At 47.5% G+C, this 19,203-nt stretch overlaps 1 protein-coding gene across 3 annotated transcripts; it reads right to left on the bottom strand.

The window, feature by feature from the left end:
- Nucleotides 1–8,383: 8,383 nt before the first annotated feature.
- TMEM250 (transmembrane protein 250) lies at nt 8,384–18,726 on the bottom strand. Of its 3 annotated transcripts, none has more exons than XM_006016877.3 (2): nt 18,485–18,726; nt 8,384–12,086 (listed from the first exon to the last, which is right to left on the bottom strand). In XM_006016877.3, exon 2 carries the CDS (start codon nt 11,951–11,953, stop codon nt 11,534–11,536), a length of 420 nt encoding a protein of 139 aa, XP_006016939.1. In that variant the 5' UTR covers nt 11,954–12,086; nt 18,485–18,726; the 3' UTR covers nt 8,384–11,533. The 3 variants fall into 3 exon arrangements, with proteins under 3 accessions (XP_006016939.1, XP_025049555.1, XP_025049567.1); XM_025193770.1 differs by lacking the exon at nt 18,485–18,726 and adding an exon at nt 18,268–18,356; XM_025193782.1 differs by lacking the exon at nt 18,485–18,726 and adding an exon at nt 12,976–12,996.
- Between the last annotated feature and the right edge of the window lie 477 nt (nt 18,727–19,203).

The raw sequence follows: 19,203 nt of genomic DNA, 5'->3' as shown, positions 1-19,203 counted from the left end.
CCCCCTTTTAAGACAAGCAAATGCTTTTAATAGCGGGTTTGAGGGACCCTGAATTTGTTCCCCTTTATCTTTCCCACCAAATCAACAGCCTGGCATGCCAGGGTCCAGCTGAGTGCGCGCGTTGTCCTCCTAGCAGCGAGAACCAGATATCTTAGGAGGCCAGCATGTGAAGTATTGGACTCAGGACAAAGCGGTTAAAAAAAACCGAACCGGTTCCTTGCAATCTTTCCTTGGGGGGAGAGCCCTGCTGCTGGAGCCCTTGTTTGTGCATTGAGATGCGTGGGACTGAATTTGCCGATAAAAATATATACAGAGTTATGCCTGGTATGGAACAAGCGGGCAGTAGCCGCCGAAGACTTCCCAACAGCCAGCGTTTGGCATGCCTCCAAAATACCCAAACAAAACAAAATTCAATTGGCATCTCTGCAGATTGAAGCAAGATTCCTCTCTGCAGCAAATGCTGAATAAACATTTCAATCTTGTGCCATCCCCCTCCGTTCTCCCACACATCATGTGCTCTGTGGGACAGCAAAGATGCTCAAGGTCAAAAATGCATCGATATCCAACTGCGAACGAGACCTGCAATTTCCCTTCTCTCTCCTCTGCAACGCCCATCTCCCATGCCAGGCAGGGACACGGAGGAGCAGCTTCTCACATCCCCGCCGCGGGGCCGTTTCTCAAAGAGCTCGGCCGTACCTGCCTCGGGGATGCGCCCCGGAGCTACACCTGCCTGCACCAGGGCCGGATTCAGCCCTCCGCGCTCCCTTTTCGCTCTGAATAGCAAAACTCTTTTCCCACTGCAGGCCCCAGGATGTGTGCAGCAGATTAGCCTGCCTCTAGATGTCTCCTGGTCGAGTTTCCTCTTCGGGGGATTGTTTCTATTGTGCTTGTCCTCCCCTTTGAGAAACCAGTGGCTGGAAGGCTGCCTCCCACACCTGACAAATCAACAGGATGCCTTGAAGCCATGTGAAAATAACCTCTGGGGGCAGTTGAAGTTGGGCCCAGTTAAAACAGGAGGTAGAGGAGGTAAGAGGCTTTCAGATTTGGCCCCATACTGCTTTTTTTTGTGCTCCATCCCAAGACTGGCAGATGGATATCTGTGCGTGTACACACGCTGTAACCTGACCCGGCGAGCATTGTTTTCGGAGGGGTTAGTCATCTTCCAGAGAACAAGCAGTTTTGTTTAAAAGAGGAACAAGCTGAAATCCCAGCCTCCCCGAAGCCACGGGGGCGCCTGCCCTCCACTGCAGCGGCTCTAGGGTTTCATGCAAAACCTGTGCCGTTCTGCAGGTCCCGACTTCCCCTTCCAGCGGCTGGTACCCGATGTTTCGGAGGCAGGCGCTGATAATCCCAGGGCCCTTTCACCCACCTGTTCGGGGGGCAAAGAGCAGCACAGAAATCCCTCCCTGAGCTCTGCGGTGAGCAAACTCTGGAAAGCAGGACATGTGTTTGCCCGTTGTGGCAACCGGAGCGGGAAGTGACCTTGAGAGGTCAGCCAGTCCGTCCCAAGATGCAAGCATCTCAGGCCTGGCTCTGATGTCACGAGGGGTCATTAAATTGTCACGGCCGCTGTCAAAACCAGCCTCTGCTTTCATTCCTGTTGCGCAGGCTTTCATAAGGAGCCAACACCAGCCCCAGGCTGAAACAAATCGAGCCTGCGTGGAAACCTCGGGACAAACTGCATCCCGCCGGCCTGGGCAGCAACGCTCCAGAAACGTGCTGCTAAACGCTGAGGCTTTGATTCGAACCTGGCTTATGGTGCTGAGACTAGAATAGCAGCCCCTTGAGAGCAGCAATATCTACTTTGCGGCTGAGCCTTCACATGGACCCCAAGGAGCTCTCCTTGAATGGAGTGTCTTAATCAGTACATAAAATGCTTTCGGTGAAATGCTGCCTTCTTCTGTTTATTTGTCACAACCGATGCTCCGGTGAACAGTAAATAGCAGATTTGTTGGCAAATCAGCACTCTCAGCTCGGCTCATTAGGAAGGTCTTCAGAAAGAGAATGCTGCATGAGTTGCCCTTTTAACTCACACTGGACCCTAACTTGTAAAAGCTCAGCATGTTATATGAAGCCTGAAGACATGTAAATCTCTCCTGAACTGTGAACCTGTCAAAACCAAGATAGAGTATTTCGTTCCTATAACTCTTAGGAAGGAGCTTTTGGTTATTAAAGGGACACTCTCTGATTAAAATCCATCTATTTAAAAAAAAAAATTCAATCTCCTATGCTCCTAAGAACAGCTCGGATTATTAAAAATAAAAAAAAAATCTAATATCCTTTTCTCCATTTGCTATTTGCATTTCCCACCCGGCTTTGGATTGCACAATAGCAAGTTTCACATTTGTTTTCAGTCTGATTCACTTTCTGGGTCGCATGGACTAGACTGAAGTGACAGAGCCCAGACTGCAACCACTGCAGGGCAAGTGTCATTCGTGTGTGGGCGTCTGTTTGAGCTGAAACTTTAAAAAAAAATCTTGGAAATAGTTTTGTGGGTCTTGAGGCTTCCTGGAACCCGGCGTTAGAGTCCAGTTTGAGCCGAGATTTGATCCGTAATGTTGCAGCAGCAGCAGCAACACAGCATGGGGCTGTACTGAAGCAAGGGTGCTGAGGATCAGCCGTCAGACCCCAGGAAAGTCAAAGGGGTTCCCAACGTGTAACCTTGCCCAAGAGTATCTCGACTCACTTGAGGCCTGACCCAAAGCCCCTTGAAGTCAGCTCCCTTTGACCTCATTAGGTTTTGGTTCAGCATCACTCTTTGGAAGCAAGTGACTCGCACGCCTAAGTGCTCACGGGATTGGGCTCCCAGCTCACAGGGCCGTGCTTTGCTCCAGCAAGAGGCCAGACCCCGCACGGACTCACTCCTGCTCTCACTGATGACAGCAGGGGTCTAACGCAGACTTCAGTGGAACCAAGGGTCGGGATGAAGCGAGGGTGTCTGTATGTCACAACTACCAGGCAAATGTGTGTGTGTGGACTTGTGTGCCAGGCAGGGTGTGTGCACATGCAAAATATGGGCTTCGCACAGATAGCAGGATGGGGCTGGAACGTGTGTGGCCGCTGTCTCACGCGATGAGGTTTCAAATATCTTTAATGTCTGAATAAATTATCATGACATTACATCAAAGGGGCAATGTCAAGTGTTTTTAATACATAGTTTTAAACATGACACAGAAGCTTGGAGATAAAATTCCAGCGTGGACTGATTTGATTCTTAAACTTGCAGTGAATAATAAAGAGCGTCCAGCCCGCCTCGCCACATCCCCCCCTGAGCAAATAGTCTGTAACAAGCACTCTATTGTGTGATGCTACCTCTTCTGGAAAGGCCACAAATGCAGGGTTTCTCCAATGTATTCATCACAAATTCCTTGACTCGGTAGGAGCATTTCCAGAGAAGTGAGAAATCTGAAGGGAGGAATGATTCATTTAATGAATTCTCATTGTCTTGACATCCTGACTTAGGTGGACCTCACCGGCGCCAATGGGAGATTTGTCTGAGTGGGAAGTGGCTCAAGAGATCAGCATACATCTCCTGGAGTCTGACGTGGTATCTTCCATGGAGCTGGTTTTTGGATGTGCCAGAGCGGATGATTAACTTCGCTGATGCATATCCAAAGTCAGGATGTGGCCCTTGGCACCTGTCATGTGGTTGGGTTTGGCAAGAAGCAAGCGAGCAGCAGAGAAGTGACACTCTTTTGCACAGTTACCCAATCAGGAAAACGCTGCACATTTCTGCCACGTTTTCCGGAGCCAGTGGAGCATGCGGGGATTAGGTCAGGAGAGAATCTCGCTCAATACGAAATTCCTGGTTATGCAGTCACGTGTCTTGGGTATGACGGGTCCTGGTCTGGTACAGCAAAGCGGTTTACTAACCATTCGCTGTATCAGTTCGGAGTTTCATTGATCCCTATTATACAGTCCTTATGGAAATCAGTCCGGATCTGAATTACCTCTTGTGCAAGATACCGGCTGGAGAGCTCTTTAAGCAAAAGAGTGGTCAGAGCATCGGCTTCCAGCACGCACGTCCCTCCACACGCTTCCACTGACACGCCTCCGAGCCGGGTTGCAGCAAGAGGAGAGTTCAGCCTCCCCGGGCTATTCAGTCCTTGATCTCTCTGCAGAGATCCAACAAGGCTGCCGATTGTGCTGGTGGCTTTTGTGATGCTGATGCTCGTCCCCTGGGCGTTCAGCTAAGATGCACCAGAGCCATCGCACAAAGGTCACTTTGCAGCCCTCAGATGGTACTGACAGATCCCTTTTAGAAGGACTTAAAATTTGGCCCCAAAGCTATTTTGCAATGAAGGCAAACAGCAAAATGCTGATGCTTCATCTCAGAACCAGTGCAGCCCCTTCTGCTCTCTTGTCTTTGGCTCTCCAAACTGGTTTATTCTGAACCAGCCCTACTTTTCCCCTCCTTCTCTCCTTTTGCAAATGCTTTGTCCGAAAGGACTTTTCTACGGACTTATGAACAGGGACCTAGCAACTTGACTGTTTATAAGGAAAAGGAGGTGATAGACTTCACTAGGGAGAGGCTTTTGGACACTAGCTTAACTCGTCTACACACAGACAGTGCATCAGTTTAAGTTAAGCCTTATCTACTCCAGACAGCTGCCCTGGCTTGAGTGAAAAGTTTTTGGACCAATTGAGCTGATATGTCCTATGTGGAGACTTTTATTTCAGATTAAGAAGGGTTTCTTCTGCTTCAGCTTTGACCTCTCTTTAAATTTAAGCTGAATCAAGAACCCAGGTTTAGGTCAGTTTGAGAGCACCTACACAGGTTTCTGCCCCAGCTAACCTACAGCAACTTAAAATAGCAGCTTTGGATAAATGCTCAGATCTGCACGTAGACAAGCCCTAAACCGCAGTGTGTCTCAGGGATTGCACCCAGGCTACCAAGACAGCAAGAATTCAGGGCAAATTGTGACCACCCCAGCCCTTCCTAGCACTTAAGCATGGTTTGAGGAGCCAAATAAAAATATCTTTGCAATTTTCATTGGCTGATTACTGGACAAAACTTTTCTCCGGACTGACATTTTCTGGGCATGACGACAGCGTTGAAGCAGGAAGAGAAAATGAATGCGGAGAGTTGGCAGGTGAAGAAATGCGATGAGAGATTTTTCCCCTGGCAGCGGAGCTGTACAGGAGCTATGGAAACCTTGTTTGGCTAAACAAAGACGTGAGAAGATAACAAGGCTTCGGTTCCTCCGGCAGCGACTTCTCTGTAGCGGCTGCCTCTGTCAGCAGGAGCCCCCGGTAGACAAGAAAGCCTTTGTGGGTGGAAACATCCAGTGTTACCTGCAAACAGCTCTCAGGTAGACTCCTCCCTTTCACTGCTACTGCCGCCGGTTAATCTTATTAATGCCACCAGGGATGACATCCCCAGGGCAGGCTAAGGGGCAGGGTAGATGAACAAGGAGGTGAAAGCAGAGTCAAAATTAGGTGTACACCCTCAAATATATCCAGGAGCAAACTCCCACTGATATCAAGCAGAGAGAGGTGCCTAAATACCCTGCGAATTAGGGCCCAAGTGCTCTTGTTCCAGTGGAGGAGGACCTGGCCCACAATGCAGCCGGGACATGGCAGACCCGTTGCACCGCTCACACTTGCCATGCAGCGGGAACGCATGGGAAACACCCCAACCTGTGCCCGCCCATGCAGGGGAGCTCTGGGGCTAGTTCTGCCAGTGCTTCCTGCCTGGATCGCCACAGGACCCTGACTTGGGCAAGGCCTAGAAAGTGAATTTTCATCCCTGGGATCCTGTCTACACAAAGGAGAGTTGTACATTAAAGTAGCTACCCCCCTACAAGTTGCTGATGCAGGTGCACCGGACCCCGCACAAAGCTGGGCCGGCGGTAGCACGGCTTGAATGCCCAAGCTGAGGAACTGCTGCGATGGAGTTGCAATAGCGAGAGTGCCCTGAATGCAGGAAGGGCTTTGGTATGCAGCACCACGTGGTGAAGAGCAGCTTGTTACTGTGATGGCGACATCTCCCCCACGACTGGAGAGCTGTAAGGTCAAGGAGAATATGCCCAGAAGGACCAGAGGAGCACGGGTAGTTTCATACATGTTGCAAACCCACATGGCTCCAGTCTCATCAGTTATTCCACCACCTCCTTTAATTCACCCCACTGTACTGCTCGCACCATGCTAAACCCCACGTGCTCCTATTAACTGGTAACCAGCTTGACTCTCAGTGGGCACATCTACACGAGATGCTTACTACACGGTGCCAGTCAAACACCATGCTAATAAGCTACTGCACAATGTTATTAGGCTACTGCGCAGTAAACCGTCACCAAAAAACCATGCGCCAGAGCTACTGAGCAGTAAATGTAGTCACTGCACGTTCAGTTAGTACTTCATGAAGAAGTACTAAGCTAAATGCTCAGTAACTATGGTGAATTAATGAACAGGTAGATACGCCCAGTGGGTGCAAACTGGCTCCATGGACCACATTCTGAGTTGGCCCAGCTGGCCCCTGGTCCTCACTGCACATATCATAGGATCATAGAAAATGAGGGTTGAAGGGAGCTCAGGAGGTCACATCTAGTCCAACCCCCTGCTCTAAACAGGACCAGCCCCAACTACATCATCCCAGTCAGGGCTTTGTCAAGCTGGGTCTTAAAAACCTCCAAGGATGGAGACTCTACCACCTCTCTGGTCCAGTGTTTTCCTACCCTCCTAGTGAGAAAGTTTTTCCTAACACCTAACCCAAATTTCCCTTGCTGCAACTTGAGACCATTGATCCATCCGTTGGGTGTTTGGGGTGACTGAAGCCATACAAGTGAAAGCTATTCTCACTTCTCCAGGAACAGGGGGGCGGCATGAAGTTAGCTTTTCCCCAGTTAGCATGCTTGCCAAGAGCCAGACATGGGCTTCCCTTAAAGTGGAGCTACTCTCATTTGGGGGTAGCATAACACAACCAGAACTGACTCTGAGCTTGCTCTCTACATGAGTGGCACGTTATCTCCAGCGGGAGCAGCCTGCTTCTTTGGATGTACCAGCCGAGAAATGAAACGCTCAGCTTTATGATCTATGCTCAGGGAGCCCGTTCATATTTGCTTAAATTATTCATCCTGCACAGTACATGACTTTGAGCAAGGCAGATGTACCTTCTTCCTCCCTCTCTCACAGGGTCTGGCTGTGCTCACACGTAGGAGTCTGATGTCAGCCACTTGTTCTGCTCCCATCCAGTTTCACTAAGCCTTTGTTCGTGTGGTCATTGTGGATGGGGTGTCCTGAGTATAAAGTGTGTGCAAATTGGTTTTAAGGATGGAGGCATGCAAATCCCTGCTTCCCCAAGTTATAACAGACTGGGCTTTTAACCCAACTAAACCAATGTATGTGCTTGTGCAGAAACGTTCAAAGACGTCTGCAACTATTGGATGCGACTGCCCTGCCCTTGCAGCTGGCACATTTCCTTACCCATCTGCATTATGTTTGAGCAGTCCCTTACACAAGGTTGTGTCTTGTATTATTAAAAGTAGAAACCACTCACTCTCACACTAAACCCAAATACTCTGGCTGTGTGCAGGAAACCACCTTTCTTTCCCCCAAGCCTCCAGTGGCTGCCATCTCAGCCTCTGAGCAGCAATTTCAGCCACTTCCTCTCTGTGTTCATGCAGGATTGGTTTGAACAGCTGGAGCCACTGAGTCGCACCTGCAATGATCCCCATTTTACCAGCTCTTATGGGCGAATACCCCTTATGACACAATCAGCAGAGACCAGGACAAGTCATGATCCATCTGCCTTGGGATTTCATAGTGCCTTGCATCATTGCCAAACCTGAGCACTGTCCATGGAAAATCAATGGCAATAACAAAGTCCCCAGCAGACTTCATGGAGCCCACAGCACTTCTCCTTTTTGCACCAGCTGAGAGAAAACCCTGTGATACATCCTGCTCTCCTCTGACTCCCGATGCATGGTCACAACTGCATTCAAACCCTGTCTGGCTCTGCCGTGGGGACTTGTCTCCATGCAGGGAAGGGAGAACAGAAAATGCCAGTGATTATAGACAATGCACTGCGCAGCAGTTGCACACCCTCAGGTGGAAGAACAACTGGAGTAATGAGTATTACTGGCAGTGCCGTAGGATTAGCAGAGCAGTGGGTGGGAGCCAGGACACCCAGGCTCCACTCTGGATGTTTCACTGGTGACCAACTCCCCTCACAATCAATGCACTCAGGATGAATGCACTCAGCTAAAACAACTGATGCAACCACATCCACCCTGCAGGGATATTTGTGAGGCTTGATTATAGTGGGCCTGACTCCACAGCTTTACACCTGCACCAAGTGTGTGTAGAGCACCCCCCACCCCTGGCACGACCGCTGCGAAAAAGACTCTCCAGTTGTGCTCAGCTTAAACAACCAACCCATCAACACATTACAAAAATAACTTTAATGCAGGTGGCAGGTTTCAGGAAGAATTATTAACAGGCACTCAAGACACCGAGCTGTTTCCATGTTCCAAAAAGTCAACAAGAGGCAAATCAAACACTTGGCATGTTAATTTGTACATTCATTTGTTCGCCAGCAGGGCTAATGCAACTTTGTCACCACATGTATAATTGCCTCTGCTGTTTGGCCCGTGCAACAGATCTTCAGAGCTTGGCTTTGCATTCCCCACATACTTGAAACCTTCACTAGCTTGAGACAGAACAAACCAGCGGGAGCTGCGGATCCAAAAAAGAAGGCAGGATTAGCTTCCTAGAAGGGACGCCGTTAGATCAGATACGACCCAAAATGTAGGCCGGGTAAAATAACCTCTTGCAGAACTCGTAGCAAGTGAAATGGGTCTATTATTCTCTTCTAATTTTGCCTGGAAGCAAGTTTTAAAACATTCATCTGAAAATCCAGAAAACTCAAACATGGCAGCATTGAAACATTAAAGGGAAAATGATTAGACACAGAATGAAACCAGCTGGCTTGTTCCCAGTCCCAAATGCAATTGCGTGAAAGGAAACAAACAGCATCAATAGTGAAAAGTCAGTTCATGTTTTTCAAACTCTTTCAATGTTAATCATGTGAAGTGTTATCCGCAACATAACAACAAGACTTAAATGAAGCAACTGTTTTATAACCTGACCTGGTCCTTTCAGGGGTTGGCGAGTTTGAGAAACACGGCTAAGTCCAAAGGAAAAAAAATCAACTTTCCCAGCGAGGCAGAGTTTGCGAGTACCGGTTTCCAATACAATATCTCTGGCAACTACCTTTCCTGGCCTTTTCTCCATCTCGTAGGGGCGTAGAAAGAGAGTCCAGCTTCTACCCACATGGTTATTTGGTCTGCTCTGCCAATTAAAAACAAACCAAACAAACGACTTTTTCAACGAGGAAAGCTTTGAAGGGAAAAAGAGTTTATTCAAAGCACTTGCCTTTGCATGACACAGCCTCTCTCTTTTGGGACTGTTCTTAGTTATGGCTTGGTTAAGAGGTTTCTCCCTCACTGCCCACCTTCGCCTTTTTGGGCTTATAGGTCACCTTCAACATCTCCACTACTTGAGAGAAGTATTTCCTTCAAAGTGAATGTAAATGCTTTTTAATAAGCACCCTGAATTGAAAAAACTGATTAAAATTCCCAATCACTACCAAGATCTTACTTATTCAGCAACCTCCCAGGCTGTTGTGAGGATTAATTAGCTAGTGGCTGTAAAATGCTTTGAAGATGAGACGTGCTATATATGTGCCACACAGTACTCTGGTCTTGCGGACCTCAAATATTCATATTATTACATCTTGAAATAAAATCATTTGAAAATGACTCCCTCTTACGTGGCAACATGACAATGCTAGGGTCATCACATCCACAGCCGTAGCTGATAAAAACCACTTGCACCTACAGATTGTAAGGGGCACAGGAGCTTGCACTGGTTTGGTGTCTACGACATTGCATTTTGCTCTTCCATCCAAAGAGTGCCCCGTTCATCCAATGGCATTATGCCCATACTGCAGATGTGTAATACAAGGGTCAATTGAAGCGAGTTGTCCAAGCTCATGCTATGGCAGCAGCACATCTGGGAACAGAACCCATACAGCCTGCTGCATGGTTGTCTGCTGCAATCACACACACCCCCTCTTCATGGGATTGCACAACCCTAAACTCAGGACTTGGTAAGGGAAAGGAAATGGGGCATTTGGTAGCAGACCTTTGGGTACATTTGTAGGGAGAAAGATTATGGGGCCATTTTCACTGGCATTTAATTTTGTGCATGACTTACTCTTCACATGGCCTCCTTTCTGGAACTCAGCAAGCTTCCCCCTGGTCTTGGGATGCGGGAAGCACGCTCACTTGAAACGCAACGTGGAGCTCTGGCTGCAGAGGGGCAGGGTGGACTTCAGTAGTAATGCAGTACACTGCAACACAGGGGCCACGTTTGGTCCTTTCCTGCCCAGCTCAGCCAGGGTTGGGATACCTCCACGGCTCATACGGCAGGCAGAGGGAACCCGAGGAGCATCCTGCATTATTCCTGACTGTCCCTTCCTTCTGTTGTTGCTCACCTGAGCTGAGATGAATACACTTCAGGACTGGAAAGTTTTCCCCCCACTATCACCTCTTAGGGTCAGATTCGGTATCATAAGTCTCAGAAAGCATAGGCAGGGGATGTGGGGAAAGAACAAAAATGACTTAAGTGTCTTTGTCACCAGATTTGGCCCGGTGAGGTACGCACTGTAAGTCACAGCAGCTCAAAGGTCTCCTGTATCTTAGCTCCCTCTGGAATTAGCAAGGCTCTAAAACCAGGCCTAAAGTGCTCAGCTACAACCTCTTCCACTCCCCTTTGATGGGAGCTGCACAAAGCAGCTGTCTAATCTGAGATGGCAGCATCATTTAGGGAACCCCTTGCCCTAGAGTCAGATATCACAAATCAAACTGCAGTCCCTTACACAACACAGGAGAGGGGGAGATCTCTCTCTCTCTCTCTCTCTCTCTATATATATATATAGATCTCTCTCTCTCTCTCTATATATATATATATATATAAATAATATAGATAGATCTATCCATCCATAGAGATAGATCTGTCCATCCATATAGATAGATCTATCTATCGATCAATTCGATCTATATATAGATCGATTCGATCGATCAATCTCCCCTTCTATATGTATAAAATAGGTGCTAGTAATTCAGAAGAGATGTTTCAGTTGCAAGTAATTGAAAAGTGACTTGATTGCTTTCGGGGCAGTTACTCCAGAATAAGACCTGGTGGGATATGGAATTAGCTGGCTTCTATCCGCCAAATCAATCACTGCCCTCTTCCTGCCTACAGAAGTGGTGGCAGGACAGGCTCCCGCATATGAAAAGGAAACTTAGCAAAGCATTCACTGTGCAAAATAAAGTTTTCTGCTCCTGGAATTAAGCAACACCCTGCCCATCTACAAATAAAAATCAATCTGCAGACAGGTACAGCATTGATCCAAAAGGAGCGCCGATAAATAAATTAATTTATATTTAAAAAAAGAGAAGAGGAGGATATTCACACACTCCGGGGTAGAGGAAGAATCACCTTCTGGGCCCACATGCACTCATTTTATTTACATATCCACAAATACCATGAAACACCAGCCCAGCCCCCCCACTAGCAGCATGGTCACATGAATTCCATAGATGAGCAGTTCATTCATGAGGCTGAAGTCCACCCGCCTTCGCCCCAACAAGAGGAGGATGATGGAAAGTTTGTACTGGAAACGCAGAAAGATCCGGATGCCAAGGTACTGAAGGCAAAACAAGATAGAGAGTGCCACCCAGAGGATGGAGGTAAACAGGCTGCAGCTGAAATACAGCAGGAACCGAATGAATCCATACATCCATCGGGACTTCAGATAGATGTCGAAGTTGTTGTACTTGGTGCGCACCAAGTGAGTGGTCCTTACCGGGCCACAGGCCGAATGCAGGCATGTCGTGTGGGGGCCGTGGAAAGAACGGACCCGGCGGGGAATGGGGATTACAGGCATCAGGCACCTCTCAGTTCACAGAGTCCCAGAGCTGGATTTGCAGTGACCATATCGGGTATCATCCATGAATATGGAACAGATCCAGCAACCTATGAATGCAAATACTCTGCTGAGTTTCCAGGAAGGAACAGGCCTGCAGGAAGGAACAGAAGGAAAATACATTTAAAAAAAACCCCCAAAAGCCCCCGAGGGAAGGGTGGATCTTCTCCAGCTTGGCTCCTGCTTTCAGCTGCTCTGCCACGCTGTACTCACTTGCTTGCCTGGGGTAACATATTTGTCGATGGGCACGTAGAACATCATTTTTTTCCATTACTGCCTAACTAGAGGTTTACAAAGCACCCAAGCAGTGTGCTATCTAGGTGTGTATCTTAATCCATCAAACCTCATGATAGTAATGGAGCAGAGGCAAGAGGCTTAGGGGCACAGCCAGGCATAACATTTGTACTGGTGTTGAATGACGCAGGTATAAACCATTAGGATCCACTTTTGCATCTGCAAGTTCATACAATGGTACAAGTGCAGCAAAATCACTGCAGCTTTCCCAGATCACACCAGCTCATGCCTGTCCTAGACTGGCAACCTCCATCCCCCTTCTTTTTCAAGCAGTTAAAAGATGTCTGTGCACAACCTGGTATAGTTTCATGACAGTTTTACCAGGCTGGCGAACACAAGGGCACACTTTCTTAATCAAACAGTACAATCCTGCCACTGGGGCAACTCTACCACATAGAAACAGCGCTAACATAGGCATTTGCATTTGATCCTCATTCACTTTCCACTATTCATTAATCAAGCAAGGCTCTCAAAGTGCTTTATAAAGGAGCCATGTGGACACGGGCGATTCCGAGCCGTTGCTCGCTTCAAACTTGGCTAAGTTTCTCCAAATAAGCGAACCAGAAAATAATGGTTGCGTTTGCAAGAACAATGAATCAATCATCGCTTTACACTCTACAGGATGCACCACCCTGCGCTGGATGAGCCCTGAGGGCTCGCTGCACTCGGCAGTCTCAAGAGATATTTACCTTATTTCCCCTTGCATCCTCTACAAAGATAAATGAATGATCTTTGGTCTTTAGGGTTTATAATCTTAACATCCTTCCATGGAGCCATTGTTATCTGACAGCGATGAGCGTTAGCTTGGTGGCTGCTCTCCGTTTCACCTCCTGCATCTACCGTGCCAAGTTCCGGGAATTATGAGAGGACAATGTGCTCATCAGATAATGCTGTTAAATAATGGGGGACTTCCCCCACCTCTTCATACGCTCCCAGCTGGGATGCCTCCTGCCCTTGCCGAGTGAGAAGCGGTGTCATTGCAGGGGCTCATCCTAAGAATTCTTACTTTCTTTTTAAAGTGTTAACGGCAGATTTATGTCACTAACAAGGCTCCTGGCACTTCATCATCTGGCTATAGGGACTCGATCTACCAGAATATCCAAGTACTTTAAGGACATTACAAAAGCATCAGTCACATCTGCCTCATTGACTCGGTGTGTGACCTTGGGCAAGTTATTTAACCTCTCCCTGCCTCAGCAGGCCCCACGGAGACAATAATCCTGATCTACTTCTATGCAGAATCTCCCAAGGCAATGTTGCCTAAAGCCTCCTTGCACAGTATGAGACAATGGCTTACTAGGCAGATATGGCCTTGTGGTTAAGGTTTTTAGGAGATTCAGGGACTCTTCCTTTATGTGCCAGAGGCCTTAAAAATCTCCTTTCCCCTGCCTTTCCCCATACTTCCTAATCTGTTAAACTGTGAATATTCATATTTCATAAGAGGTCTGCAAGAATAAATGTAGTCAAGGATGGAAAGTACTCATGTACGAGCATAATAAACACTACAGAAAAGGCTTAAAAATAAAAGCAATTCACTCAACTGATAAGCTGAAAAATAAATCCAATTGAGATCCTTGGTTAAGAGGCAATATGCAGTATTTTTTTATTATTCTAATTATAGAATGAATCATTTTAATCTTCTGATTAAAATGGTGATTGATCTAACATGTAGTGCTAAATAAGTCACAACTTGCACACGATAATAGTATTCAACTTAATGCACTAGTGCACTACTTTTCATACGCTGTACATCTGATTCAAAATACTCTTAGAAAAAGCTTGTGAATGAACAAATTGGCCACTTAGAAAATGCAAGGCCGCTGTATATTCTGGAATCAGATCTGACAGTATCATTCACACCCCATGTAACATCGGTGACAGCTTTCTTTTAAAACTATAATCCCCTCTTGAAGACCTTTAACTGGAATATTATAATTTCTGAGATCCAGGTCCTCCAAACTAGCACCAGACAGGCAGCCTAGTTGAAAAGCAGGATTATTTACCTGCTTAAGACTTAACCACATGCCTAAGTGTTACCATCAGAGCCTAAAACCCAGCATGCGCATCTGCACTTTCTATAAACACCCTTTCTTTTCACAGGATTATGTCAGGCTACAATTGACAACTGGATTTCTGTTCGAGCCCTGTTCTAGAGGACGAGCTGTTTTCTCTCCTGCAGTCTAATGTGAGTGATCTGCTCAAACAGCTGAGCTGACCAGGCTTCTTAATAGCAACAGCGTGTCCTCATTTGCATGCTGCCATGCCCACTGTGTAAACACGAATGGCTTTAATGGGTTTATAATCTCGGGTACAATCGCCACTGAACCGGGAGAAGGGGCATTGCAAGATGAAACGTAAACTTTCAAGACCATTACACTGTAAATGGCAAAACCACCCATTCAGCACAAGGTCGGTAATCCGTTGACTTTTCTGGATACAGCTGAACTCATGTAATGACAAGAATATTTGACATTTCCCAGGGACACCCAGCCTTTTAGGTAGAGTGACAGAGACAGCTAACATGCTGCATAGCCTCACAACAGTCTAGCTTCAAGTTGATCTAACAGATAAAATAAAGACTGTTTCAACTGGCTGACATTATACATTCATAATTTCACAGCTACCAAAGCAATTTATTTGTTCTGTCCCAGATCCCACTTAAACCCCCCCACCAAACAGCAACCTCTTCTGAAGGATATTTGTATCGGAGCCTCCTGCACAGATGGCTGTCTAAAATCCCATCTCAGAGTCCACGGTAGTAACCAACAATTAGAATCATAGAAAATGAGGGTTGAAGGGAGCTCAGGAGGTCACATCTAGTGCAACCCCCTGCTCCAAGCAGGACCAGCCCCACCTACATCATCCCAGACAAGGCTTTGTCTACCCGGGTCTTCAAAAATTCCAGGGATGGAGACTCCACCACCGCTCTGGGTAACCTGTCCCAGTGCTTCACCACCCTCCTCGTGAGAACGTTTTTCCTAATATCCAACCTCAACCTCCCTTGCTTCAGCTTGAGCCCATTGCTCCTTGTCCTGTCATCTGCCCCCACTGTGAACAGCCCAGCTCCCTCCTCTTTGTAACTAAGCCTCTCATCAGTCCTGTCCCCCAGCCCCTGAACCATTTTCACTGCCATCCGCTGGACTCTCTCCAGTGTGTCCACACCCTTTCTGTAGTGGGGGGCCCACAACTGGACACAGGACTCCAGATGTGGCTTCACTAGTGCCAAATAGAGGGGAAGAATCACTGCCCTTGATCTGCTGCCACCGCTCCTACCAAGGTGGCACAGGATGCCATTAGCCTTCATCACAACAAGGGCACACTGTTGGCTCTTATTCAATTTATTGTCCACTGTAGCCCCCAGGTCCTTTTCTGCAGAGCTGCTGCCCAGCCAGTCAGCCCCCAGCCTGCACCGGTGCAAGGGATTTCTCCGTCCTAAGTGCAGGACTTTGCACTTGTACTTGTTGAACCTCATGAGATTTCTTTTGGCCCAATCCTCCAATTTGTCTAGGTCTCTCTGAATCCTAGCCCTACCCTCCGGTGTATCTACTATTCCCCACAGCTTGGTGTCACCTGTCAACTTGCTGAGTGTGCGCTCCGTGCCATCTTCCATGTCACTGATCAAGATATTGAACAAAACCAGCCCCAGGACCGACCCCTGGGGCACTCCACTTGATACCAGCTGCCAACCAGACATCAAGCCATTTATTACTACCCTTTAAACCAGACAATCCAGCCAGCTTTCTATCTACCTTACAGTCCATTCATCCAACCCATACTTCCTTAGCTTGCTTGCGAGAATATTGTGGGTGACCTTGAGGACCTGTGCCATGATTTTTCCAGGGACTGAAGTGAGGCTAACCAGTCTGTAGTTCCCTGGATTCTCCTGCTTCCCTTTCTTCAAGATAGGCACTATGTTTGCCTCTGCCAATTGTCTGGGACCTCTCCCGATTGCCATGAGTTTTCAAAGATAATGGCCAGTGGCTCTGCAATCACATCAGCCAATTCTCTCAACAGCCTCCAGTGCATCCCATCAGGCCACATGGACACATCCAGCTTTTCAAAATAGTCCCTAAACAATTCTTTCACCACGAAAGGCTGCTCATCGTCTCCCCAAAATACGCTGCCAGGTGCAGTAGTCTGAGAGTTGACCTTGACTATGAAGACCAAGGTAAAAAAGGCACTGAGAACTTCAGCCTTTTCCACATCATCTGTCACTAGGCTGCCTCCCCCATTCAGTAAGGGACCCATGGTTTCCCTGATCCTCCTCTCGCTGCTGACATACTTATAGAAACCCTTCTTGTTACTCTTCACGCCCCTTGCTAGCTGCAACTCCAGTTGCTCTTTGGCCTTCTTGATTTCATCCCTACATGCTCGAACAATATTCTTATACTCCTCCCTAATTTTCTGTCCAAGTTTCCAATTCTTGTAAGCTTCCTTTTTGTGTTTTAGCTTACTGAAGAGTTCCCTGCAAAGCCAAGCTGGTCTTCTGCCATAATTGCTAGTCTTCCTGCACATCAGGATGTTTCATTCCTGTGCCCTCAATAAGGTTTCTTTAAAATACAACCAGCTTTCCTGGACTCCTTTCTCCTTCAGACTGGCCTTCCCAGGGATCCTGCCCATCAGTTTCCTGAGGGAGTTCAAGTCATCTTTTCTGAAGTCCAGAGCAACTCTTCTGCTCTCCTTCCTTCAGGATCCTGAGCTCAATCATCTTGTGGTCGCTGCTGCCTGAGTTGCCATCCAGTAATTTATAATGATACAAAGAAAAATCATCATCAAAGTATAAGCTCACTGCCCCCTCCGCCTCATAGCCTTAAGGTTCAGGCCATGCGTAAGTGATTTCATGGCTGGAGCCTAACTCTGCAACACTAAACTTAAGTGCTTGATCTTTCAACATCCACATTAATGCTAACTGTTCTGCACAGATGTACCAAACAACACCAGTTTCCATTTCTTCAACATCTTTCTTCCACAAAACTGCTGAATTGCGCAGGTCTGTACTGGAGAGCCATTAAAGGACTATCAAGCCCAGGCACCTGCAGGATTCTATCGTCATGGATCTAATGTTATAATCGGGGCCTAAATTCATTCACCTCCACAGTAAAGCACTACACCTCAGGAAAGGAGAGAATGAATAGCGCCTGCTTGTTAGCACCTGGCTCAAGAGAAAGGGAAGAGGTGATGGCTCCTACCCTGGGGGTCTTTAAGAGGAGGCCTGATGTCTACCTGCCTGGGGTCATTTGAGCCCAGTTTTCTCTCCTGCCCAGGGCAGGGGGTCGCACTTGATGATCTACAAGGTCCCTTTCGACCCTACTTCTATGAATCTATGAAGAGACATGTTGCTTAAGAACTTCTGAGAAACCTTCTCCTCTTATCATGGGGTCTTTAAAGCCAACACAGACAGTAAAGGATATTTAGCCAACCTTTTTTAATCTTAAGCGTTATCTCTGTCCATATGCAGACATGAACTGGTTCAAAATTAAATAGGCAAAAATGGATTTGGATACCCAACTTTATGCACCAGATTTTTGAAGACTTTAGCCTTGTGCGTGTGGTTTAAAGATCCATTGCTGCGAGGAAAGATCTACTTCAGAAGCTGAGCAAACCCTTTCTGGGTGTCATTTTCTGTTTGTAAGGATTTCAACTTTTGAGGCCGCGAGTAGACCGTCCCTTCAGACTGGCTCAGCGATAGCCAAACTGCCTCAACTCAAAACACCAGAGCCCCTTTTTGATGGCCTCAACAGAGAAGCTAACACTTGACTAGAGTGGAAACCGGCCCCCGTACCTTTCTGTTCCTATAGAGACATTCCCTGCTAGTGAAAGCATGTCAGGAAGTGAGTGTGTCTTTGCGCACACACACACAAATAAGCTTCTGCCTATATTGTTCCTTCACTGAAGCACTGACGCCCAGGTAGACGAACTAATACATTTCTCTTTTTTCTCCGTAAAAATGGAGTTCATGATTAAAAAAAGGCAATCATTACCTAATACAATGTCACCTCCTTGTAGAACACACGTTGTTTGAGGCTGAGTTTTGCTCAACGTATGTATTAATAATCTGGAAATCAAGCAGTTGGGTAAGAGCATGCAGAAGATGCAAAGTTATGTAGCTTGGTCAGGACAAGTTTGGACTTGGAGGAATCTCAGAGGGATACAGATGAGGTTGGTGAAAGGAACAGCACAGTGACAAATAAAGCTCACCGCTGCTAAAGCTCGTGGTGTGCTCTGGAGGGAGGGGATATGGGAACACCTCAGCCATCTTTCGTGAGTCTAGATCGGTGATTTGCAACCAGTGGACCACTGCACCCTGGGGTGCCCCGAGATCCTTCCACGAGGGTCTTATGCACTGTTGGGTGTGCAAGCACGATTCCCAAAAGGAACAGAGATTTCAAATAGGAACCTGAAGTATTAAAAACATTATGCTCTTTCTGAGCTCTTTGCAACAGAAGCATTGCTCTGGTATTTTTTCCAAAAAACGAGCGACAAAAAATAAAATAAGAGTTAGCATTTTCTGAGGAGCGTCTCGAGTCTGCAACGGTTGAGAAACACCGGTCTAGATTAACCGCCTCAACTCAGGCACCGGGTATCGCCGCAGGCAGCTCGGCGAAGCCCTGGGCACAGTGCACATAATGCACATACATGGGCCACGTGTGTGGATGCGGATGGGGAATCGTGCGCGGCGCATGGTACGAATCCCTGGCGTGCCTGCTGCGAGCATCCCGCGTGCAGGGCTGGTCTCCCCGCGTCTACAAAAGCTGCGCAACTGAAGGGAACGCAGAGAAGGGCGACGGGAACAAGCCAGGTGGGGGGTATTTAAAAAGGGTGCGATTATTTTAGCTCGGGAACACGGCAAAAGTGACAGGGAGACGCGGAGTTTCTGCCGTCCCAGGCTGGCGGGGGAAAGGTGGCCCCAAGGGGGC

The sequence above is a fragment of the Alligator sinensis genome, unplaced genomic scaffold (assembly GCF_000455745.1).
Source record: "Alligator sinensis unplaced genomic scaffold, ASM45574v1 scaffold611_2, whole genome shotgun sequence".
NCBI classification, from domain to species: Eukaryota; Metazoa; Chordata; order Crocodylia; family Alligatoridae; genus Alligator; species Alligator sinensis.
This window is presented reverse-complemented; position numbering and strand designations above follow the sequence as displayed.

Excerpts from the sequence above, each read along its gene's own strand:
- TMEM250 (XM_006016877.3), bottom strand. The coding sequence starts at position 11,953 with ATGCCTGTAATCCCCATTCCCCGCCGGGTCCGTTCTTTCCACGGCCCC.